Below are 26,349 nucleotides of genomic sequence, written 5' to 3'. Positions count from 1 at the left end.
AAATATTTGGGCACCGAAGATATCTCGCATACCTGCAATATTTAGAAGTCATCCTGTCTCCATAACTGCAATATTTGGCAGTCATCCTGTCTCCATAGTGCAATGCTTGTGCAAAACTCCAGAAGATGAATATTAGTCCTAGTACTGAGACCAAGTAGAAAAGGTCTAAGGAGTCTCATTATGTATTATGTCTGTTATAAATAAGCATAACTTCTTCATTTTTTGGCAGGTGTTTTAGTACTAAACCAGTGTTTTTTGGCAGCATTAATGGAATGGTTTTGGTTATTGCTTTCATAAATGCCAGTTGAGGAATGGGAAGCAGTTGTGATGTTGCCATTCTCCTGCACAGACTAAACAACTTAAGTGACAAAAGTCCTTCACTAAATGTAGGTATGGTGGTTGAGCAGTCTCTCTTTCTATTCTCAAAAGGAGATAGAAACATAAAAGCCATTTGAAATTGAAGAAAAACCTTCAATATTTTGTAGCAGCTTTGTTCTCCTGTAATCATTTTGTATGACATCATTGGAGTGTAACCTTTGCGTAGGTGTATTAACTGATTGTTGTACCTATATTTCTCTAATTTTAGCTAGAAGAAAATTCATCATCTTCATCATCCTCATTGCCAGCAAAGGAAGAAGGTGATGGAGCAGAGACTAAGCAGGAGCCAATGGAAGTGGAAGAGAAAAAGTTAGAGGTTAAAGTGGAGCCAAAAGAGGATGAAGAAAATGAAACAAATGGTGCAATTTCACAATCCACGTCACCATCTCAGCCACGAAAAAAGAGTAAGTAAAACAGTCTCCTAATTGTGTTGTGTTTGAGTATTAAGTTGGCAAATTGCAGTAGGTGGAGCCATATATGTAGGTTTTTCTGACCTGCAATGTTGGGCCATAAGCTCTCTAATTCTACGAAGTAAAGTTTACCTGTGGGATATATAGTAACTAGTGAATGTGGTCTGAAAAATTGCTTTAAATGTGTCTAATTTATGAACGTGGGCAGTGGAGTCAGTTGAAAGGGTGTCTTGCCTACTCGGACCCCTATGGACTCTGGGGATTACTCCCATATCGCACCTCACGCCAGGAGGCAGACCAGCAGACTTAGGCCCTGGAGGCGATGGAGCCTAGCTCCATTGTGTTCAAAAGTGCCCTCTGCAATCGCACAGTGCAGGAGGTACCCAGGAAAAGCCCATCTTGTGTCCATCATCGCCTTGGAAGAGACTTGGATTACCCCCCTTTTGTCCATTGGAAAAGGTACTGGTTTTCCTCAGAATCAGGCACTGGTGCCAATTTTTAGAGACCTTGTGGTATTACTGGAATATCTCTGGCGTTCAACTCTGATAAGGATACTAAACATGTTTTTTTTTCTTGCTTATATTGAGGGTGAATTGACTGTTTTTATAGTATTATTACAATCTCTTGAACACTATTTTAATTGCAGCCATAGGGTCATGAAGCACCACAATAGGTATTTGCTCTTATAGTGCTAATAATCATAGTATAATTTGTGTTTTACTTTCTATCTTCTTATTTGTGACCTTATACTGTTGTTGTCGACTTGTTTGTTTCTTCATACAAGGTGAACCTAACATTTGTCTCTGATTTACACTCAGCAGCCTGTTGATAATGGGGGATAATGGGGAAACACAAGGCTGTTGATAATGTTGAGGAACCTGGGAAGGCTAAAACATTAGCAAAATGCTGCTGATAACTGTACAGTCAATGATACTGAGCTTTTAATTGTGGAAGTTGGGGGCTTGCTGGTTGAAAATAAGAGATGCGTCATATTCAACTAAGCCTAAACTTAAACGCATGGATATGAAGTCATAATTGACAAATCCATGTTGCAATTTGAGGAAATCTCAGGAACCTAGAGAACCTGTTATCAATGCTACTCCTGGGGCATTTTCCAGTACATAGTTGACTGACACAGACAATCCAAATTCTAGAATCAGGAGCTGTGCCAACCAGCCAAGGCCAATTGTGGTGAACCTGGGGTGTTAAATTAGGTTTTCAGCTCTGCAACCCCAAGAAGACCCTCCCACTTCTAGTGATCCAGTTTAGAGTGCTCAAAGCTTACATATGAAGCAACCCCCAGAGAGCATCCTAAATGAAATGCAGCTGTTATCGTTGGGGGAAGAGATTTGTGAGCTAAGGAAAGCTGTTGCACAGTCTGACAAAGTGGACAAACTTTTGGACGGTCTTAACAAGCGAGGGAGATTTGATCTAGCCAGAAGCTTTAATATTGTGAAATCCCATCCAGATGTGACCAGCACCCAAATTCCTTAGCGCAAGTACCTAATCTTTTCCATTGCCCTCTCCCTTACTCCAGTCTCTTAACTCCTTAACTGCAAGGATAGACTATTTACGGCATATAATGCCTTGTCTTATTCAGGAGGAGAAAACTGGACAGAGAGTAAGAAAACTCAGCAAAAACTGGCTTCAAGATACGCAATGGTAACAAGTCCTTCATTGGCTAGTTCATTTAGAAAGATGATTGGGTTACTAGATTAGAATAACAAAAGAGAAGAGGGGCCGCCCAGTGGCCCCATACGCTGAAAGAGAGAGGGAATAATACAAACTCAGGTGAGGAAATGTTTCTGATAAATGTCCCCAAATTGTGCCCAGGGGCCCACAAAGAAGTTAATAAGACCATTTGCTGGTTGCGCAAAGTACGAAATTGTAAATCTGTTATCAGAGAGGACATTGTAAAAGCCAGGCAGTGTAGTAGTAAGCCTGACTAACTTGACTACATTGGCATGCACTTTTGTCAATAGCAAAGATAATGATGGACTGATTGCCCTGGAACACAGAGCTCTACTAATTGCCACAAAGATACACATCAAAATAAAAGCTCTTTTGTCTACCTCCCTAGCGACTGGCAAATGTTTAGCACCACCTCAAAAAGTGTCATGTGAATTGATGGGGGGTGACTAGGCTTTTCAAACACATCAGACATTGATTGACTACACAGAATCCTGCCCGGGCTGGTATTCCTATTAGTAATACCCTGGTCATAGTATCTACCCCTGGGGAGGAGCATGGGCAATCTGTCCACTTGCAAATGACTCCCACAAGGAAGGAGCTAGAGGTGGCCACGAAAGATCACGTATATTGCTTGGTGAACTTCCATACTCCCTATCTCCCTCAAATGGCACAGATTTTTAACGTTGTTGACGAAAGGCATAGTGAAGTATATATTTGTCATGGAATGTGGTGGATCTACAATCTTGAATGGGGAGAATTTATTGGTGGCCACCAAACAATCCCATTACATGAAATGTGGGTTACTGCACCACTGTATAAGCATGATTATTTAACTTTTTTTATCAGTGCTTATCCAGCTAGATTGGACAGATCCTCCGGAGGTATGTGAATCTATGAAAGACTCCAATACTGGAGAACCACAGATTACAGGAAAGTAACTATTGTTCTTATTTGGCTACAAAACACAAATAACTTTAAGGTGAAAGTTTTAGCCACAGGATCCAAAGACATCTTAGGGATCCTTTTGACATGCCAAAGACCAGTTTGATAAAGCACATAGTTGTTTGTAATATGTATGCACACTCAATTCACAATAGTGCAGAATCCTTTACCATTCACAACATTCATTATTTATTAGAGAGGAGTGTACAACATTCTTGGCCTATTTTCATAGCTGGTAACTTCAACACCAGTTTTGACCCACTGCAACCCCTTTCTCTGCTTATGGCAGTTGAGGACGGAGTGTGGGTAATTCCCACTCTTGCTACTGCTTGTCCAAATTTACTTCTTTGCCTGGCTCATTGCCTGGGAGCCTTAAGTCATCGCTCAAAATCAGACAATCAACCTCAACCTACATTTAAGAGTTTTGTACACTAGCCATCTAGATTATATCTTGCTGGATCCGAGGCTATGGTGTTATATGGTTGATATGAAGGTAGTCACTCAAAAGGATAGGGTTCATAATCGTCTTGTTGCCGACTTCAGCCTGGACCTATTTTTCAAGCTCTCAGAAAAAGCGACGGATATTTTCCCAGTGCAGTTAGTGCTTACAAATAATTGCAGAAACATAAAATTACTAACATTATCAATAACACTCACATAAAGATTAAAATATATTAAACACTAGTGAAACATTTTAAGAATTCCCTTAGCTTGGCATCATTTAGGTTTAACCTTAAATATTCTGAATGTTTTGCAGAGCTAAACAGTATTTTAGGAAACAAAGTAAGGAAATACAGGTCAAACCTATGAGGGTGCCCTGGTTTACTTAAGAATGTAAGAATGCGAAAGGATGTTTGATCAGTTCCATTATGGAGGACTTTAATTCAGGCATAGTGCAAGCTGGCAAGTTTACAAGGCAATATCGACCAACTCCAACGGACAGTGGGAGGCGGATCAGTTTGCTAAACTAGTAGAGATGCCTGGGAAACAAGACTGTAGGGCCTTTTGGAAAATTGTTGTCACTGGCAAGAACGGTGTTTCTACTGCTACTGATGTTTTTGTTCCTGCTGTTCAGTGAATTGATCATTTTGAAGCTATATACAGGGGCACAACTAGTGTGAGTGTTGATCTCCAGATGGATCCCTGGATGGTTTTCTCTATATTGTCTTCTGACCTTGCCCCAGTATTGGAACTTTCATAGATTCCCATGCTTTGTATCATTCCCCGTCGTCGGAATGGGAGTCTCGGTAACAAAAATAACATAGCAGTAGATACAAAAGAGAAAGAAAAAGGCCTAGGCCTCATTTCCTTTTGTAGCATATCTGCCTCCTTTTTGTAAAAGAGACCAAACTAAGCATCAGCCAATCAGAAGAGCCTCACCCCATAGAACCCTCCTGAAGGAACCTCAGATTTTCTACCGCACGTTGTGCTTAGGGAGTCTCCTTTGAGCTCTGCTCAATCTCTACTCTACATGTATTTTTCTTCAGGTTTTTTTTCAGAATGGTTGGCTGTCCCTTCCAGGATGTTTGATAAGGAAAAGAAGGCCCTTTTCAAGCCATGTTCCACCTGTGGCAAGAAAAAATTATTTTTTGAGGACAGGCATAAAGATTGTATATATATTGCCTGTACCCAGACCATAAGGCTGCGGACTGCAAGATTTGCCGCACCTTTTCTACCAAGACCCTCCGGGACCGTGAGGCTCGGCTCCTCACCTGGCTTCAGAAGCTGAAGTTCAGAAAAGACAGTCTCCAGCGACAGTGAGGAGTCTTCTTCAGCCTCCTCTTCAAGAAGGTCAGTCAAAAGGGGTAGGGCTTCCCATTCACCTTCTGTGGAGCGTCCAGTTAAGCCCTCAAAAAAGACCCCCAGAGAGTCTGAGAGCCAGGGTCCGGTCGAATCTCCTCACCACGGTGTAAAGGAGAGGGAGGGACCATCTACACCATCTACTGGTATGAAGACTGCTCTAGCCTTCAAAAAGCCATCTTCTCAGTCTTCTTGGAAGTCGGACAAGAGTTCCAAGTCGTCGACGACGCAGCAGAAGGATCCGTTGACGAAGGCGGTGAACGTCGACGGGCTCATCAACGGTACGGTAGGCGTCAACGGGATCGTCGGTGTCGACTGCATTGTCGACGGTGGTGACAGCTACGTGACTTTGAAACTCCCAATTGTATTTACCCTAGAGAGGCCTTCTCACATGTGAAGAAGGAAAAAGTCTCTGGTCCTGACGGTATACCAGTGGACTTATTCCATTCTGAACCAGACATCTAGGTCCCCTATCTGAATAGACTGAGTAATTCCATAGCAAGCAGTGATGAGATTCCAGAATAATGGTGTGCTGCTATCAGTGTTGCTTTGTCTTCAGGAGTGGATGGGTGAACACCAAGTCTTGTTGCAATTTCAGGCAGGGCTCCGTGAGGGCATTGTCACAATCGATCAGATATTGCACTTTATGACCATCTACTGGAAGTATATTTCCCTCAACAAAGACAATCTGTATGTAGCCTTCATGGACATGAGGGCTCCATTCGATTTGGTACCAAGAAACACTCTCTGAGAGGTCTTGGCCCAAATGGATATCCCACCGGATCTCCTCCATCTCAGGCTACACGCAGATACATCTATCAAGGTTCGATGGAATGATCAGGACATTTTATCTTCCAGGATTTCCACTCAGCGTGGTATGAGGCAGGGAGTCATACTGGCTCCCACACTGTTCTCTTTGTATATGAATGGCGTGGTTCAAGCATTGAACATGTGTCAGCCTGATGCCCCCAAGATAGCTTGCACTTGTATCCCTGTCTTGCTCTTTTCTGATGACACCTTGCTGCTCTCTCGTACACCTGTGGGCTTGCAGGAATTTTTAAATTACTTTGTGGGATTCAGCAGGAGCAGGGCCTAGAAATTAATGTCAGTAATTCAAAGTACATGGCCATTAATCCTCATCGCACCCTTAGGAGTAAAGTGACAGTGAAGGGTGTTCCTATAGACCAGGTCAGCAGTTTACACTTCCTGGGAGTTAGGTGTCCAGATAAGCTTTCCTGGGACCTTCAACTCCAAAAGTGTAACTCTACAATGACACATAGGGCAGCAGCTGTTGCCAGGAAGCATAAAACATCAACTACCCGGACAGGCAGTGTCTCCAGCCCTTGAGGTGTACAGAGCTGTGGGGTGCATTGTATGTGGCAGAAATCTGGAGTGTGGGTGACACTTCACAATTAGTTACCACAAAAATACATTTGTTAGATCTATCCTCTACATTCCAGTGAGCACACCACTTATACATATTAGATGGGACCTGAAGCTTGATAGGATTGATCATACTGCATGGCTTAAAATCCTGACTTATTGGGGTCAGGATTTGGACAACCTGGGAGCAGGCTGCCTATAGAGCTGCGTTACAGGAGCTAATATTGTTAGATGAGTTTTGCAGCACACCTTGGTTGAAAGCTGTTAAAAGCTTGTGCAGTGAGCTAAAGCTTGAAGGTCTCTGGTAAGATCCTAGTATGATAAGTATTTCAGCGAACCAGGTCAGGGGAATCTACAGGGAGTATGTCCTGCAGACGGTATGGAGATAGGGGAGGTACAGTGATGTGACAGATAAATACCTTAGTTATAAATGCACCCCACAATTTGATCCGTTTATTGATGGAATTTCTTCCCCTGTGGCAAAGTCCTTGTACATTAGTTTCCAGTTGGGCACTTTACCTCGCAAGGCCTTTACCTTGAAGTGAAAAAAAGAAGATTGAATGACGGGGATTGCCCTTTCTGCCCCAATGTAAAAGAAACTGAGGTACACTTCCTGTTACTTTGTCACAAAGGTAAAATTCTGAGGTTGAGGTGGATCCCACCATTGTATCACAACATAGGCGCAAGGCACGGTCTGTTGGCCTTGTGCATATTGAAATCTGACACATCAGAGCCTGTTGTCCTTGCTGTCTCAAGATTTCTACATTCAGCATGGTCTGTTAGAGCAGTAACAATGTAGTACTATGTTAGAGATGCTACTTCTGTGTTACTACACTCTCCCAGTTCTGATAAGAATGTATTCTCTTGTCTATAATTTGATCTACCTATGTGCTTACCATCCAAACCATTTTACCGGATATATGATAATCTGTAGAAAAACCCACGACTGGAGTTACTAGGAGTTGGACCCCAGGACATTTTCTTGTTTAAAAGGAAAGATATTTGCCTACTGTCACTTTGTTTTTATATTTTTAATTATTTATAGGATATATTTTATATGAAGTCCTAGGTATGCAATGGTGTCCATGACGGATGTTGCATTGATTTTCTATGAGATGTTTCAAATCCATGTATGCTGCTAATATTGATCTATTGTACAGTCTAAAGAGTATTGCTATCAACTATTGTTTTTACATTTTATTTTTTAATTTCTTAAGCTTTTTTTATATGCAATATACTGTACTTTTTAAGGTTTCTTTTGTAATCAAAATACAGGATTTTGAATGAATGAACGTTTGCATCTTGCATAATATAGGTAATAAGCATTCTCCCTCTCAGACTCATTTACTGTATAAAAAATAAATCAAGGTCCGTACTGAATGCTTGGAGCATACCTTCAGATGTATTCATTTTAGTAGTCATTTCAGTTTTCAATTTTTTTCCAAGCTTTTTTGAGACGTCCTATTGAACATACAGCAGTTGGAAAAGAAAATAGCACCCCATGCATATCTCCCACCCCACATTGAATCATGACATTAGGAAATCTTGTACAACATTTCTGGATGACTTCTTAACTTCTCTAGGGGATTTAAAGTGTTGACCTGTATACGACGGTATTGTCCCCAAATGTTCTGCTGCTTCTGAGGCATCCCAGTTCTCTTTTCATGGGCAGCTGTCTGCAGATGTCCATGCTTACTGCTCACCTGTGAATGGTTGGGGCATATGCTTGTCTCCAGTGTAAGGTATATCTATTTTGCTTAGTATCAGCCCAAAAACAAAAAAATGGCTTCTTGTAAAGGATATTCTCGCATAATCCCTAATATTCGGACGAATTTACTTGGTATAAGTCTGATTTGGTTGGTGGTGGGGGCGGGGGTGGAGAGATGGAGGCAGGCAGAGGGAGTTTAAGGGGTTTTTGTTAACACTGCCAGTCTCGCCAATCAAGATCCTTGAAATAACTAGGACGGCCAGACTGTGTGAAGCAGGCCCCCTTCTACTTAACATCTAATGCATAGTGGGGATGTCTCCAGGCCACCTCCCATGGATTTGCCTGGTGTATTTATTTGTTGTAAGTACTTAAATTGAAACACTTGGTATTTAGAATAAATGTATATTTCTCTTGGGGCCAATAGGACCAGTTTGGCCAGCCTGTATGAATATGTAGATCATAACCTGTGTATATAGGACTAACATCATGTATACTCTGGAGATTCTTTCCACCCAGTCCACACTCAAATGGAAGCGAAGCTTACCATTTGCCGCACTAGGTTTCTAAGAGCCATATGGTCCCATTTGCCATCGTTATACACAACAGGGGATCAGGTATAAACCGCACAAGGAAAGGACCACCTTCAATTTAAGTGCCTCTTGTCACGTAACTGGTCTTCCTAAAATGGTTAAAATGGATTAGGTTTAGCGACTACACTAAAATATGGCCCAGGGGTCCTCCATTCAGGAGACTGACTTACTGAGGGAATAAGTGTCAATTGGCTTCCAGGCATGGCTATGGCATTACTCACAATTTAGAACTTATTTTAGGAGTAAAGGGACAAAAATCGGCAAACTCCTACACTGGCAGCAAACTCCTACACTGGCTAATCTAGAGAGGAGAGGAGATCAGGGACATTGAGAGAATCATGAATGATCTTGGAACTTCTATAGTAGATCCATATGCCACAGCAGAGGGATTCACAAAGTGTTATCAAAGCATCTATAACCGCAGAAGCCACTCTGAAGCAGACATCTATATCATATTATGTGAAAACCGCAGTGCCCACACAATCGCTTAATCCCAATGGCACTGCTCATAATGACAAGCAGATATGGGATATTAACAAAGTACATCCAAGCAGATATCCACACTGTTTCTCTCTCCAACCATGTCATTAGCTTATGAGGTGAAGTTTAAGAGACTGCATCTGGTTCAAATTTGATTGCCTGTAATTGACAGAACGTTCACATCTGGAGCAGCGTGTTGAAAAATGTAAACTTCCTGTGATTTGCCTTCCAACTATTTATTTACATTTTTTCACATTATTTCCTTTTTTTAAATATTAATTGGACTACATTTTTGGAAAGTGGTATTTCTTAATGGGATAAAATGGTTCAGATGGTAACATCCTTCTTCAGTATTGTAATGGAGTTAACCATGATGGGAACTAGGCTTGCGCAGAACGTTTCCTTATTCATTGCCTGTGCTTTGTATTACCAACTGGTTCACAAATTGTATCTTTCCTGCCTCGCTTAAGTTATTTTATTCTTCACTGACTTCAGAAGTGATTTGGGGGAGGCAGGGGTAAAGAGGGTGGTAATGGTACATGATACTGTTGACCAGAACCTTAATGGGATGGTTTATGAAACATTGGGGAGAGGAGTTGGCCTAAGGGCTAGGGCGGTCGAGTCTCAGCAATGACGCTGAACATCCTGTGATTCTGGGCAAATCACTTAATCTCCCTGTGCCTAACAAAAATGAATGTGTCCTCATGTAATGCAACTGGGCCTTTGTAAAGCGCTCTGATACCCGATACCTTTGGGTCAAGTTCGCGCTATATAAAACTCAGTAAAATAACAAAATAAGTCTTAGAGTTAATTATCATTCTTACATGTGTCCTCGCTCAAAATGCTGGTGCTGCCCTTGAAGCTCAGGATTTGGGAATTGCAAATACTTAGTTGAGCATTCCGAGTCATTGTTTCTAGTACAGAGATATAAATCTAGTTGAACACCATGTTTAGGGGAATACAGATTTACCAATAGTGAGCTTATTTTGTTATTAATATGGCAAGTCTGTTGAACAACTTTAGACAAGATATTGCATGATCTTGTCTGAGAGAACAACAGGGCTGACTTGAATATTTTATATCTGACTGATCTGAGTCTATCTTTCTCTTTTCAAGTTTTCAAACCAGAGGAGCTGCGCCAGGCTCTCATGCCCACCCTGGAAGCACTATACCGGCAGGATCCAGAGTCTCTACCTTTCAGGCAGCCAGTTGATCCTCTGCTTTTAGGCATTCCTGTAAGTATTCAGCACATAAACCTTTAATAATACCTAAATCATCATTGTTTTAGCTGTTGTAAATATAGAATTTACCGTCTTAATTTCTATGCAGGTAAGTACTTAATCAATATTAACTCAAATCGGAAAGAAAAAAACAGAGTCCGTGGTGTTAGAGTTCTTAGGGGTTTTATTCCTTAAAAAGGAATGGTCAAGACCTGGATATCATGTTCTTCCCACCACAGGGGTGGAAGAAGGGATAGAGCACTGCATTTTATTGACAATACATAGCTTATATACTTAATTTACATCATAGAAAGCAATACAGTAGGCGTAACAGCTGAGAGAGGACAAGATAACAGCATCCACGTGTTACTAGTACGTAATCAGTAGGCGTGAACTAGAGGTGTGTGCTAGAAACGTCACAGGTAGGTGTCACAAGGGGGTGGCACTAAACAGAAATGTTGCAATGTCAGCAGAAATCGGATGCTTGGATGCGCGCGCAGCTGCATGACGTATGATTGACGTGAAACTGGAGGGTGCAGGGGACTTGACATTTACACTGACGGAAAGAGACAGAAGTCTGGCATGTCAGATCAACTCGTACTTCTATCATATCTGATATCTGATGTTTGGGAACCATATTATCTGGACGGGAAAGGTCTCTGGGGCAGAAGCTATTCTATACTGACTATGAATGCGTGTATAAGCGCCTAAGTGTCTGCATGAGAAACGTGGGGGCATGGGCCTTTCATGGGAGCATGGTAACAGAGGCTATGAATTACTTGCACGGAGACAGGCCGGCCCTTTGGCTCTGCAGCTGAGGGGGATGTTTACTGAAGCTAGTAGGCAGGAATGTATTTTCGAGGAGCGGAACAGATAATTCGAAGGTTGTAGTCAGTCTTGGCAGGCAGCAGGCTGAGCTAAGCGCGGTGGGCCGCGCTGGAAGTAAGTCAGAGTTCATGGGTACAGAGGCAGCCTGGGCTGAGGCTTTCAGAGTCAGAAGCCAGAGAAAAAGGCTCGATGGCAGAAATTCAGGGCCTACTTTGCCAGAGCTGAAAAACGTGTAAGGTACACTACAAAAAGACGTTGGCATAGCATACTTAGGAACGGACTATTTAACCCATTCAGGGTGGGTCTGAAAGAGGACATGTTAACGTTGGACGCAAATGTATTTGCGTCTTCATAGCTGGCACAGGAGGGAAGTTACATGCACTTTTAAGCTGGTACATGGAGACGGTGGGGTACGCACTAGGGAACACAACTTGACCATAAAATTTATATTTCCTCATTCCCTCCTTGTTCCCTACGGACCCTTCATGATATATCGATCCTCATGAATCGATCAGTTTGTTCTTGTAACATCATTTGCTCTTCTTTCTTTCTTTTACGTTTTGAAAGTAAACTGGAATGTTCAATGCATGAAGTGGCACAAAGTCCACAAATCGCTGGCCCACACTGCAAGCACAGGCAGCAACTGAATACTAGGACTAGGCCAATGCCTAGGAAGGATAGGATCTTCCATCCCCAAGCGGTTAACGTTGTCCAGAACCAACCGGACCAAGTCCAGGTGCCTGGATTCTGATGTATCTGATTTGCAATTTTATGGAGACGTGTAATAGCTTGATATACAGATGGCGCGTTTTGTGGAATGAAAACACAGCAACTTGACCCGATGACCTTACAGGCTCCGCCTCTATCTGCCAAGATGACGTCAATAACAAGACGATTCTGAAGGACAACAACCCGCATGGCGGACTGCTCTTCGGTTAAGTTACCTAGGGCGGAGGCAGTTTCATTCACTACTGCTTCAAGTGTTCTAGTTAATCTGCGTATTAATTTACTATTTTGGACAGGGCCTAAAAAGAAAAAGAATCCTTTATTAAAATCTGTGTATTGCTCCCATGCCGTTTCAGTGTAGTCGACAAGCGAGATATCTCTTCTGAGTCTATTCTTTACTAGATTTGTATTTCTGTGATAATCAGGAGGAGCTAGAAAAACAGGTGGCAGAAGGAATGCAATGTAACAGGTACCATCCCAATCTGGAGGTAAACGTATGTATGCGGTATGACCACAAACAAAATAGGAATGACTGGTAGCTTTAAAGGACGATTTACCATGATCCCTGAATTCGACCACAGTAGTACATTTACTATGACCTAAGTGTACTGAACCTTTCTTACTGACACATAATTCACCAGTGACTGGTAATACTGACATAGCGGGCAGAACTGGGGCAGCTTCAGATTCAACAGTAAGAATCATAAGGTTAATTGTGTAATTACCTAATCCATATACTTCATTTTCTAGATCAGTTCCTATTCTAGTGGGGAGTCCCTCTTTATCAGGGTAACAGACGTCGAGCAGGACCAAGTTCAAGTTTCCCCAAACCCAGCCCCCGTCGAAAACAGCAATATCAGGATCTAAGGAGTTAATTATTTTGAACCATGCACCACAGGAGCCATTGTGAGTGAACGGGTACGGAAAGAGGGGCAGAGCTCCCTTGTAATTCTGGTAGGGAGGGAGTCGGCCACATATCCAACAATTTGTAGCATTATTAGTCTGATGGGAATGATGAAGCATACTAATGAAAGTGTTGTTGCGCAGCGCAAGTCTGTAAGAGAGTTCATGTGGAGGTAACTCGCTAAAAGTATGTTCAGCAGAGACATTGTAAGCAGATTGTTCACGCTTGAAAATAGGACAATAGATAGGAAGAAGTATACTTGCAACGATAATTAGGAGACTTAGAAAAAACATTATTAACAATGTCACTATACAGTGACTACGCAGTGATTTGCAGTATGTACGTTTCTTGAATTGCCTCTCTCTCTCTCGATCTCGATCTAGGGGATACATGTCAGAAACTATTTAACCGATTCACCTAGGGGAGGACTTAAACAATTAAACTGTCTGACTTGCTAGATCGGAGCTTTGATCTGTACTCTTCTTGTGGAGTTTTCTCTCGTTCGGAAACTTTAAAGTCACTGGGCTCGATACAGTCTTTGGAAGGGGTGGACGAGCCTGGGTCGGATTTCAGTTCATTGCATAGTTTAACATGGCTCATGTGGATCCACCCCTTTCGGCCCTCAACTTTCACCGCTGTCCTTGTAGTAAGTAGAACGGTCTTCGGCGTTTTCCAGCGGGGCTCCAGCGGACTTTTCCTGTCAAAGTTCCTTATTAGAATCAGGTCGCCTGGACGGACCTCATGCGGCTTTACATCAGTGTTGTCAGGGAAGGCTGCGGCAACCTGTGAACGACATGATTGGAGTGCAGACATCAAGGAGGCAAGGTAATCTGTCAACATATTGCAATCAACATCAGTAATTTTCTTAGGAATGGGCGTCCCCCACATATTCGGTGGTCTACCAAAGACCACTTCGTACGGGGATAGTCCTGATCTCGAATGGGCAACCATTCTCATATAGAACAGTGCCACTGGCAGGGCGACTATCCAGTCGACCCCTTTCTCTTGACATATTTTAGCAAGGCGTGTCTTTAGTGTCTGATTATGCCTTTCTACAAGGCCTGCGGCTTCGGGATGTCGGACACAATGGAATTTCCACTGGTATCCTAGCAATAAGGAAACCTGCTTCATTAATTCGGATGAGAATGGCTGACCGTTATCTGAGTACACGACACGAGGCATGCCGTACCGTGGGAAGAATTCACGAACCAACTGCCTGGCAGTGGTCGGAGCAGTGTAATCTGGGACTGGATATGCTTCGGTCCAACGGGACAGTGCACAAACAATTACGAGGACATATTTGAATCCTCGACAACGGTCCATCTGGAGGACTTCAAAAGGGTGATCGGGAGGATGAAATCCACCTTGCTCTACAGGGACGCTTTTACCTGGATTGAACTGACAACAGATCATGCAAGTACGCACTTTCTGTTTTGCTGCTGCTCGTAAGTGTTTATTGCTCCAAAGATTTTGTAAACTGTCTAACATCGCTTTTTCTCCTAGGTGTGCTGGACTATGTGCTGTATTAATCATGACTTGAACCATAGAGTCAGGGAGAAACCATGTAGATTTTCCCTTCGTCATCCAACCTTGATCTGTCTGGATCCCTCCTAGTTCAATCCATTTCTTTATTTCATCTGAGGTAGCATGTGTCTGAATATCGATAACATCTAGTGTGGGATCCCTGACTGTCATACAATTTGTCGGTCCTATTGTCTTTGTCATGTCAGTTGTCTGAGTATGAGTCAATGCTGTATGTTTTGCTGTCTGGTCTGCCAGGTCGTTACCCTGGGAAACAGAATCTGTAACTTTAGTATGTGCTTTACACTTCATGACGGATATGCCTGAAGGCAGATGTATTGCTTCTAACAGTGCTTGAATGAGGGGACCGTGTTGGATCTTGGTACCATGAGAGGTCAAAAAACCTCGTTCTTGCCATAACATTCCGAAGTCGTGTACAACTCCGAACGCATAACGGGAATCAGTGTATATGTTGACATTTCTGTTCTTGGCTAGTATACAGGCTTGGGTCAGAGCAATAAGCTCTGCTGCTTGAGCAGACAGTGTGTCAATACGATGTGTTTCTTTTACTTCGGTTTCAGTGGTCACTGCATATGCGGCCACTAATTCTCCTGTACTTGTTCGCATACATGAACCATCCACATAAAGTGTCAGGTCTGGATTTGTCAGTGCAACATCGGTTAAGTCTCGTCGTGGCTTTGTTACTGCATTAATGATCTCTATACAATCATGCGGGGCTGGATCTGTCATAATTGTAGGTAACAGTGTTGCGGGGTTCAGAATGCTGCAGCGTCTGATTTCTATGTGTGGCTGGAATAGCGTTAATTCGTAACCTGTCAGTCGTGCTATGGTCAAGTGCTGAGTCTGTGTTCTGTTTAAAAGAACCTCTACAGAATGTGGAACTTGTACTGTTAACTGATGTCCTAGAACAATTGAATCGCTCTGTCTGATTGCTAATGCTGTTGCTGCTACTGACTTTAAGCACGCAGGGAGTGCCTGGGCTACTGAATCCAATGTACTTGAAAAATAAGTGCAAGGCTTATGTGAACCTGCTTGGTCTTGAGTGAGGACAGACAATGCTGTGCCATCACGTTCTGTAACAAAAAGTGTAAACGGTTTGCTGTAACATGGTGTTGCTAAAACTGGTGCTCGGCATAATGCTCTCTTTAGTTCCTCAAAGGCTTGTGTATGTTCCTGAGTCCAAGGAAGGACAGTCGAAGTCGCTGCCTCCTGTGTCGTTAACTGGATGAGTGGTTTAGCTAGAAATGCATATTGAGGAATCCATTGTCTGCAGTACGAGGTGAGGCCTATAAAGGCCCGCACCTCCTTTTGTGTCTGGGGTCGTGGCATATTTACAATTAACTGAATGCGATCGGGAGTGAGCTGTCTCCCCACTTTGGACAGCAAGTGACCCAAGTACACAACTTGCTGAACACAGAATTGTAGCTTCGAAGGAGACACCTTGTGTCCCTTGTCGGCCAGAAAATGTAAGACTGTCAGTGATGCTTGTTCGCATTCGGGCTCACTTCGTGCGGTGATCAATAGATCATCGACGTATTGCAGTAAAGCGGTGTTAACTGGCATTTGAATACAATCTAGTTGTCTTTTCAGTGCTTGACTATAGATGCTGGGGCTTTCTGTGAATCCTTGAGGTGCGCGGGAAAATTTGAAACTTCGTCCATTTAAACTGAATCCGAAGAGATATTGGCTCTCTGGATCAATAGGTACGCTGAAAAAAGCGTTCTTAAGATCAATTACAGTAAAGAACGTTGCTTCTGAATCAATAGCAGTCAATAGGGAAGAGATATCAGGGACCACAGGGTACTGTGGTACAATACATTTATTTAGCTCTCGCAGATCAATCACCAGCCGATATACTGGCGGTGCATTGGGATCAGTACGTTTAAGAATTGGAATGATGGGTGAATTACAGATATTGGAGTCGGTCTCTACGACCACTCCTTGGGCAATAAGCTCTTCAATGATTTCCAGTAAAGCCACTACAGCATCGGGTGGTAACTTGTATTGTCTGATTCGTGGTAGAACAACTCCTGTCTTGAGTGTAACACGGTATGGTGTGATATGCATACAACCTACATCAGTTGGGCCTTTTGCCCATAAGTGATCTGGTACATTTTTCAATCTGACATCAAATTCTCGCAACACATAATGACCCTTGAAATCCCGCAGAAAGAGTCTAACTCCCTCCGGGGAACAGCAAATTATGGCTCCTAGAGCCTTCAACGTTTTAATTCCTAACAGATTTTCTGGACATGATTTCGTAAGTAACAAGTCTGTAACTCGTGATAATGGACCCACAGCCAGGGGGACTGGTTCAGATACTTCATTTACAATGGGCTGTCCTGAAAAACCAAGGGAAACATTCTGTGAGCCTGAGAGGGGTGCCCCTGGGACTTCGTTATGGCTGATTGTTGTGCGGCTTGCCCCTGTGTCAATTAAAAACTTTCTGTCTTTTCCCAATACTTGACTGTATACATAAGGATCATCTTGATCTACAGGAATTTCAATAAGAGGCAAACCCATCTCCCTCTCTAGGCTGTTTCATGCGTTTCGTTGGTAATCGGGATAAGCGGACTGGGCATACTGGTACATCTGCTGAGAAACTTGCTGAGTTGCGGCAAGAGGCTGTGGCTGTGATACCGCTACTGTCTGTGCTGTATGGGATGAAGCATGCATAGGCTGCGTGTTCTGCATGGGCTGTACGTTCTGTGAGGTCTGTTGCTGGACCTGATCTTGTCTTGGTGGATGCGGTCTCTCTTTAGTTTTACCTGTTGCTATGTTATGTTTCAGAACTGGACATTCATGTACGTAGTGACCTGGCTGCTTGCAATAATTGCATGTCCCTTTAACGGGAGCTGCGGCGTGACCTGTCTGGGTCGTACCCTTTCTGTTTCCGTCGGTATGGACTGACTGGGCTACTAACATTTTCATTTTCGTGTCTTTCATACGTTTTTGTTCCTGATCCTGTTCTTCTCTAATTCTGTTCTGATGGTATTGTAACATTTGTAACATCTGTGATGGCGTATTTGCTTGCCATGTACTCTCAACCTTGTATACACGATTCTTGACTGCTAACAGGGAATTCTCAACTAACTTGGATACAAAAAGATGCGGGTACGACTCGCTACTTGGTTTAAGACCACTATTAATAATAAAACATTTCTCGAATCTTGAATAGAAGTCACTAGTATCTTCGTCGGGTTTCTGTTTACATGCTGAGATTGCATCCCAGTCTTCTTTTCTAGTTGTCAATAATCTTGGCAGAACCTGTACTATCAAACCTGGTAATGCTTTAGTTTTGTCCCCAAGGCCTACCCCGGGGATACGTTTGTTCTCTTCGTCTTCTATTTCTGCCCTTTCAATCTTTTTCTCTCCCACCTCCCATTCCTTTTCCTTCAGTTTCTCGTAGATGCCCGTGGGCAGCAGTACTTTTAACATTTTCATGATATCTTCATATGTGTAATCCCCCATCAGTAACATGTCTTTAAGCTCTCTGTGAAAACCTGCAGGTTCTTTATCATGGCACAGAACTAGTTTCTTCATTTCTAACAGTTCTAACTTAGTCAGTGGCGTGTGTACATACACGCGTTTCAAGATATGATTCTCACCCATAACTGGGTGCACTTCTCGTAAGGGGTTCTGTCTTTCAATGCCACTCAGGCGTTCCATATGATACATTTTTCTTTCTGCGGGCGGAGCGGGAACATATTCAGAGCTTATGAGAGTGTTATATCTATGTCGTTGTTCTAGAATTATTTGTATTAACTTGGTACTGAGACCTCTCCATCTATCCATGAGTAGTTCTTCTAATGTTTCATGTAAGGGACCTGGATCAGAATGTTGGTTTCTGTATTTCGTGAGGAGGTGCTGAATCATGTATACACCTGCTAATTTCTGCTCGTCTGGGGAAAGGTTCAAAAATGTCTGCGCTACGGTGTCATCATTATACATATCCGGATTTTCAGCCCACAGTATGGCTGACCGGGCTAGTTCTTGTTCATCCATCGGATTGAGTACATGGTACCCCATTCTCTCTCGTAGTCTTTTATCAGTCTCCTGGAACTGATGTTCAGAAGAATTCGGGTTTGTTAAGGCAGAGAGAAAAACTCTCTTGCTTTCCGGACGGATACCTTTCCTAAGGTAAGTTCCCTTACCTACATACGCTATAGTATCTGTAGTCTTTTCTGGTTCTTCAAGTTCTTCTTCCTCCTCGGAGGAAGCCTTTTCTTTTTCTTCTTTGTGTATGTCTATCACTGCCTTTCTAATTTTCTTGTACATACTGGCTATGCAAGTCCCCTTGTCGTGTTTTCCTTCAGATATATTTTGACCCCACCTGTTCAGTGCATCTAATTCACTCTGAGCTGTCCCAGGCCTATCTCGTTCTCTTATTAGGCAATTTATGAAAAAACGTAGTATCTGTGCTTGAACGTCAACTTTCTGATGCTCCATGGCATCCTTAATACTGTCAGGGTCTTTCCCAGTCTGAATAAACTGATATATTCTATCGAGGTGCTCCTTCATTCCCGAAACAAAAAGCAGAAAATCAGTAGCAGATCTTAACCGTAATGATGCCATCATCATTCTATCGTCTTTGCCGGGTACTGGATCATATCTGCAAACTGAAAGGTTTTCTTTGAGTATGTCAAGGCGGGGTGACTTGAACGCGAAAGGACTCTGCAAGTCCCTGAGCTGTAACCTGCGTGTTAATGGCGGGGTGTGAAGACACCCGGTCGCACCCCCTGAGGCGGAAGCTTGAACATCATCTCTCTGTGGAGTCTGTATCTGAACTTGAATTTGTCTTTTAGTAGGATCAGGTAGACGTTGTTTCGGTAGATCAACTTTAGGTGCGGGAAGTGGTGGAGGTGGTGGAACAGGAGGATTCTGTTGTGGTACTGGCGGAATATGATCTTGGGGCGTGTTACCACCCCCGTCCCTGTCGTTAGGCAGGGCGCGAACAGGCAGATTGGTGTAAGCGGGTGCTACATCCTCTAGATAGGAATTCAGGAATATGTCTTTAGTGGTCCTATGAGTTACTTTAGTTGGAACCAATGGTGGCGGCAGATTTTTCGGTATTTCAGAAATGGCCTCAGGCGAACCCTCGGCCACGAGATACATACCGTTTACGAGATTGTTTCGTGCGCGGTCTACTTGCTCTGTTTTTACTCGGATCCCTTCAGTAACTAATTCGTTTTCTTGGGCCTTATCTGATTCTCTAAGTCTGTCTTCTCTACGTAATTCTTTTTCAGCACGCTTATGTGATTCCTTACGCCAAAACTCTATGGCGTCTTTCTGAGATTGTCTGGCTTTCTTTTTCCATAGTGCTTCCTCTACCTTCATGATGCACTCGGCATCCCATGTTCCGGTAACAGGCCATCTGTGTCTTTCGTCTAGATGTTTAGTATACTCGGCCCATAAATCCAGATATAATATGGCATCTATGCCATGCTTGTGGTACATAAAATTTCCTGGAGTGTCCCTAGGGGGGATAGGAATTGCTTCCTCTAGTATCCCTTTCCTAGTTCCTATCTGCTTTAACTTGTTGAAAAACGGCATCTTGTTTACTTAGTACTGAATGCTCAATCCGAACTACTTAATACTGAATACAGCTAGTTATACAAGAACACAATAATGCACATTAAAAACGGTCACATTCATACCACGACATTAATCACATGAAGAAGATATTTGAGACATATATGACTACCCCCTATAACGGATGTACTGCTAAAACGGTGCAGAAACTTGAAATAACGGATGTACTGCTAAACAGTACAGATACACTGTCTAAAAACAGTGCAGACCGGACTTGTGTACCCAAACCCGTCTAGATACGTCCCAGCAATGGTACTCACCGGGAAGCACGGAAACAGAAGGCCTCGGAAAACTCGACTGGACTGGACTGGACTCGGCTCGTGGATACTTTCGGAAAACTTCGGAAAACTGGTGGGCCTCTTGACACCTCGGACCTTGCTTCTTTCGGCTAGGCTCTGGACGGGATCCTCCGCACTCCTCACCGCCTCGTCTGGGTACTGATCGCAGTCTTCGTCACCTCCGTGGGCCAGAGGGAGATGCAGGAAATCCTGCCGGTACGCGTAGTTTTCCTTCTAACTGATGGCAGGGGACAGAGCTTGCAACGCACCAACCGGCGCGTGAGGTGGGGGAGGGGTCCCTATTCGGGTGCCAAAATGTTGTAAATATAGAATTTACCGTCTTAATTTCTATGCAGGTAAGTACTTAATCAATAATAACTCAAATCGGAAAGAAAAAAACAGAGTCCGTGGTGTTAGAGTTCTTAGGGGTTTTATTCCTTAAAAAGGAATGGTCAAGACCTGGATATCATGTTCTTCCCACCACAGGGGTGGAAGAAGGGATAGAGCGCTGCATTTTATTGACAATACATAGCTTATATACTTAATTTACATCATAGAAAGCAATACAGTAGGCGTAACAGCTGAGAGAGGACAAGATAACAGCATCGACGTGTTACTAGTACGTAATCAGTAGGCGTGGACTAGGCGTGAACTAGAGGTGTGTGCTAGAAACGTCACAGGTAGGTGTCACAAGGGGGTGGCACTAAACAGAAATGTTGCAATGTCAGCAGAAATCGGATGCTTGGATGCGCGCGCAGCTGCATGACGTATGATTGACGTGAAACTGGAGGGTGCAGGGGACTTGACATTTACACTGACGGAAAGAGACAGAAGTCTGGCATGTCAGATCAACTCGTACTTCTATCATATCTGATATCTGATGTTTGGGAACCATATTATCTGGACGGGAAAGGTCTCTGGGGCAGAAGCTATTCTATACTGACTATGAATGCGTGTATAAGCGCCTAAGTGTCTGCATGAGAAACGTGGGGGCATGGGCCTTTCATGGGAGCATGGTAACAGAGGCTATGAATTACTTGCACGGAGACAGGCCGGCCCTTTGGCTCTGCAGCTGAGGGGGATGTTTACTGAAGCTAGTAGGCAGGAATGTATTTTCGAGGAGCGGAACAGATAATTCGAAGGTTGTAGTCAGTCTTGGCAGGCAGCAGGCTGAGCTAAGCGCGGTGGGCCGCGCTGGAAGTAAGTCAGAGTTCATGGGTACAGAGGCAGCCTGGGCTGAGGCTTTCAGAGTCAGAAGCCAGAGAAAAAGGCTCGATGGCAGAAATTCAGGGCCTACTTTGCCAGAGCTGAAAAACGTGTAAGGTACACTACAAAAAGACGTTGGCATAGCATACTTACGAACGGACTATTTAACCCATTCAGGGTGGGTCTGAAAGAGGACAAGTTAACGTTGGACGCAAATGTATTTGCGTCTTCATAGCTGGCACAGGAGGGAAGTTACATGCACTTTTAAGCTGGTACATGGAGACGGTGGGGTACGCGCTAGGGAACACAACTTGACCATAAAATTTATATTTCCTCATAGCTGTGAATGTGTAAATGCCCAAAATGCTTGCACTAGCAGGAAAAATGCAAAACAGACTTGCTTTATGGATGGGATTTTTAAATGATATTACTGGGTGCAGAAAGAGCATTTCAGAAGTCATCCTTGATGAATAGTGAGTCATCAATTCTGGGCAAAAAAGTCTGCAAGGTAATCTATAGAAACAATATTGCGTGAATTCAGGCTTGAAGCGAATCTGTCAGTTTGGGATAAGCGAATCTAATGTCAGTTTGGGATGTCTTTTAAAATATGTTGTACTTTATCTATTTTGCATGTTGTAGGAAAGTGGTTTTCAGTTTAATGTACCCCGCCCCACAGTCCCACTTTTTGCCACATTTCTGGTGTACTTTGACTTGATGTGCTCTGGGTGTCCCTGCCAATCAAGTTCTCAGGGCCTGTGTTCTTACCCACAATTGTACCTTTGTACCCCCAATTGGCACCTCTCTGGCCACATGTAAGTCCCTTGTAAAAGGTACCATAGGTACCAAGGGCACTGTGACCAAGAAAAGCCTCTAAGGGCTGCAGCAACTATTGTGCCACCCTTAGAGGTCCTGTACCATAAGTCGACATGGCACACATACCTGTGTACCATGCCTGCAACCACTGCCGTTGGTATAGGTAAGCCACCACTCTAGCTAGGTGCACAATAGCACTGGTGAGGGTACAGTTGCATGAGCACTGTACCCCTACAGTGGCCAAGTCCATTCTTAGACATTTTAAGTGCGGTAAAGCCATAAGGAGTATGCACTCTGGGTGCTTGTCATTACGAAGCCATAGCACCTTAATGCGTTAAATGAATTCTGGGAAGTTTGGTAACAAACTTCTCAGCATAATAAACCCATATGGGTGCCAGTGTGGGATTTATTATACCTTGCACTCAGAGGGCATCTTAGAGATGCCCCCTGAAAAAGGACCAGCCTTTGGTGAGTTTCCTGACTGGTAAACACCAGCCTGCCACCACAAGACCTGTATCTGGACCCCTGGGGTGGGAGCCTTCGCTTCCTGGGCCCAGAAACAAATCCTTTCCTGGGTGGAGGTGATTACACCTTCGCCAGGTCAGGAAGAGACATCTGTGGCAGGGGAGCTTCAAAAACATTGCTGCCTTTGTAACTCGACCCCCAGCCTCTCCTGCTATCAGGAGCAGGCCCCTTCCTGTCTCAGCCCATTTTTTTGGCAGGAGTACAGGCCGGAAAAAATAGAACAGTCCACAAGGTGTGTCCACCTACGTCAACCCCGCCCCTCAGGTGGGGGAGGCGAGGTAAAGCCCACTCTTCAGTGTCCGCCATCTTGCAATTGGCAGGCATTTCCAATCAGGATTAGGGATTGTGCTCACTCCCCACAAGCGGTGAGTGCACCGAGGGTGTAGTCACCCTAAGGCAGAGGTCTTCAAACTTTTTGATGTCGAGACCCACTTGTTAAGATTTTTTAGGTGTAAGGACCCCCTACCGGCAAACATTTCTAGAACATGGTACTGCGCATCAACAACCATAAACGCCCTCAATTCCCACAGCAAATCATTTTTATGGTGGGGAAATCATATTAAACAGTGTTTCACTAAAGGTCAGTGAGCGTGGGGGCGTGGTCAGAGGTGCAGCTAAAAGGGCCTAATTTATAAAGAATTGGCGTAGAGCAGCTCCACAAGTCTTCTTGCAGTACAAAAGCGGATGGTGATGGACGGAGCATCAGAATCAATCAAACACTCAAACCCAGTCAACAGATCTGGGTTTAATCCATCACCGTTCTTTAGCCCACTCTGCCACCCCAGTTCAGACATAGCCATATGCAAATCAGTCTGACCCTGTGCCTCAGGGGAAAAGTCCAGCACGAACTGCCAAGCCATGCCTTCCCTGGACCGGAAACAAGCTTCCTAGGACCGGTTTCTGGCATTCCAGCCGTCTTCAGCCAGGCTTGCTTGAAACCAGTGGCTGCGCTGTCCAGCACCAACGTGAAAGGGCAGGAATGCATCATATTTATGAAATACAGTGCATTCCTGTCCTTTCCCATTGGCGAATACATTGCTGCCTAGCACCAACATAGGCAGGATTGTTTTTGTGCAGGAAGGGGCACCTTCCTTCACAAAAAACAACCCAAAGGTGTTTTGCTCTTTCTATGTGAATGGCTGAATGCAGCACACATAGAAAGAAAAAAATACAAGGAGAAATTAAAACATTTCTCATCGTTACGCCTCTGCTGAGGAGGCATACGTTTTTGGCTATGCCCCAGGTTTATGAGATTTTGTTAATATGGGGCAGTATCAAAATCCAAGGGTATTGCGTGGGAACACCCACGATACACCTATGGAACATCTCCTAGGCTCAGAGTAAGGCAACAAAGTGACATGCGCTGCTTTGTCATACTCCATATCTATGAGGCCATGCAAAGCCATGCAGGGTGACTTTGCGCCGCCTCGGTGGTATGGTTGAGACACTTGCTCTGCTAGAGCATAAAAAAAGTGATGCTGTGGTGGCGCAAGCCTCTAATAAATACGTTCCAAAATATTCTGTATGTTTTTTATGTCTTTCACAGGTACCTACATATAAAATAATGGGCAGCTTATGTAAAAATTTATTAAAAAAGTTATTAGTGGGAAATGCACTGTAGTGCATTAGGAAACCTCTATTAGTTAATGCACTGCAAAGGTCTGTGTGTAACCAGAGAGACACAAAATTAAATCTTGGTTTGTGCAGTGGAGAATAGTGATGTGTGTAGTTTTTGTGCTAAGAGGTCACAGCCTGTGACAAAAAGCAGTGTGAATATGTACGCCATTATTTTATACTTGCATTGCATGACACACATTATAAGATAGACTGTTACAAAATGTGTAAATAGCTTTACGATAAAATGGTGCCTCCAAAATGCAGATTTTAGTAATACGAGGGCTTATGCAATGCATTTTATTTTTACATAAATGTCCCTTCAACACCTTCTTAGGGTACTAAGGGTAGTAAATACAGTTAGGATTAAAAGTAAGCACTTCACATCCCAGTTGTTAGCTGTTTGCACTACCCCTAAAAAGAAAAAGAAATCTTTGTCATCACAAAGATTAGGGTGATTCACAGGGTCCCAAGCACCCTTTGCACTTGCAGATTAACTAATGGGGCACATTTGCATTTCTTTCAGGCGACCAGACATCATGGCACTAAAGCTTTTCACAGTACTTTAAGTTGCAAAATCAGCAGTCCAAGGAGGGCTATCTTTTCCAAAACGAAAACAAACGTTTTGGAAACCAGGCACAAGTAAGGCTGGAAATGCACGACCCCCTTCCCAGGACTCCACAGCCTCCCTGGGGGTCGCGCCCCACACATTGAAGACCTCTGCCCTAAAGTTATTAGCCCATTGGCTACTGACCTTGAGACCTCTAAAATGCCCCTAAATTCAGTATTTGAAGGGTAGCCCTGAACCAAGAAGGCAGATTTCCACAACCTACTTAGTAGGAGGACGATAGAAGACGCCCAGCAGAGCAGACTGCAGAGAAGAACTGACTTGGCCCCAGCCTTACCGGCCGGTCTGCAGTTTCTAGATCGATACTGCGCCAAAAGTTGCTTGTCCTGCAGCCAGCGACCTCCAGGACGAGAACTGACTGCCTTCAACAGAAACTGGATCTCCTATGAACAGCAGCTCTGTTCAAAAGACTCATGAAAGAAAGACTCCGAGCCTGCTGAGGACAAAGAAACCTGACGCCTGGAACCACCACTGCATTGACACCTACGGCCCGAGTCGGAGTGGCCCACTGGTCCCAGTGAGGTCCCCCAGCGCTCCACAGTCTGAGCCCACCGTGGGTTGCCCCTTCAGGACTCCCCGATGTCGCCTGCAGCCTCTGCACGGAGACACCCCCCCCCCCACCCCCACCACGAGTTGCCCGGTAAGGTGAAATGCGACCTCAAAAGACAACCCTGTATCCAGCCGCCCTGCGCCCTGGAGAAAAGAACCTGAGGTGCACCTACGTCACTGGGCCCTCCAACTTACCCAGCTGTTGGTTTCACTCTAAAGTCTACCTGGACCGAGCCTGTATCCAAAATCCAAAACTTGCAATTCCATTGAAACAGGGCACCCAGCGCCAAAACAGCACCCTGCACCCTGCACCCAGCCGCTGCTGCAGGTTCACTTTGTGTGCTAAACCAGATCCCCTTTTGCCCTGAGGCTAACACCAGGAGCTTTGCTCCCACAACTTTGCCTGCTCGTGAGCAGCCACCAACCGGAGGCCCCCATCCCCCATTGGATAATATTGGGCCTCAGCACTCTGCACCTGGCCGCCCTAGTGCAGCTGAAGGTGTTTCAAGGGTGCATCCTTGACCCTGGGGGAACCCTGGTT

The 26,349-nt window shown here is 44.0% G+C and overlaps 1 protein-coding gene across 1 annotated transcript in view; it reads left to right on the top strand.

The window, feature by feature from the left end:
* The window catches only part of CREBBP (CREB binding lysine acetyltransferase), a 1,189,106-nt gene that overhangs the window by 438,874 nt on the left and 723,883 nt on the right, over positions 1-26,349 (top strand). Inside the window, exons 9-10 of the mRNA XM_086939791.1 lie at positions 587-782; positions 10,500-10,618. Coding sequence (XP_086795917.1) covers positions 587-782; positions 10,500-10,618 — 315 coding nt within the window. The remainder of the gene's footprint in view (positions 1-586; positions 783-10,499; positions 10,619-26,349) is intronic.

This window comes from Lissotriton vulgaris, chromosome 10, assembly GCF_964263255.1.
Source record: "Lissotriton vulgaris chromosome 10, aLisVul1.2, whole genome shotgun sequence".
Taxonomy (NCBI): domain Eukaryota; kingdom Metazoa; phylum Chordata; class Amphibia; order Caudata; family Salamandridae; genus Lissotriton; species Lissotriton vulgaris.
This window is presented reverse-complemented; position numbering and strand designations above follow the sequence as displayed.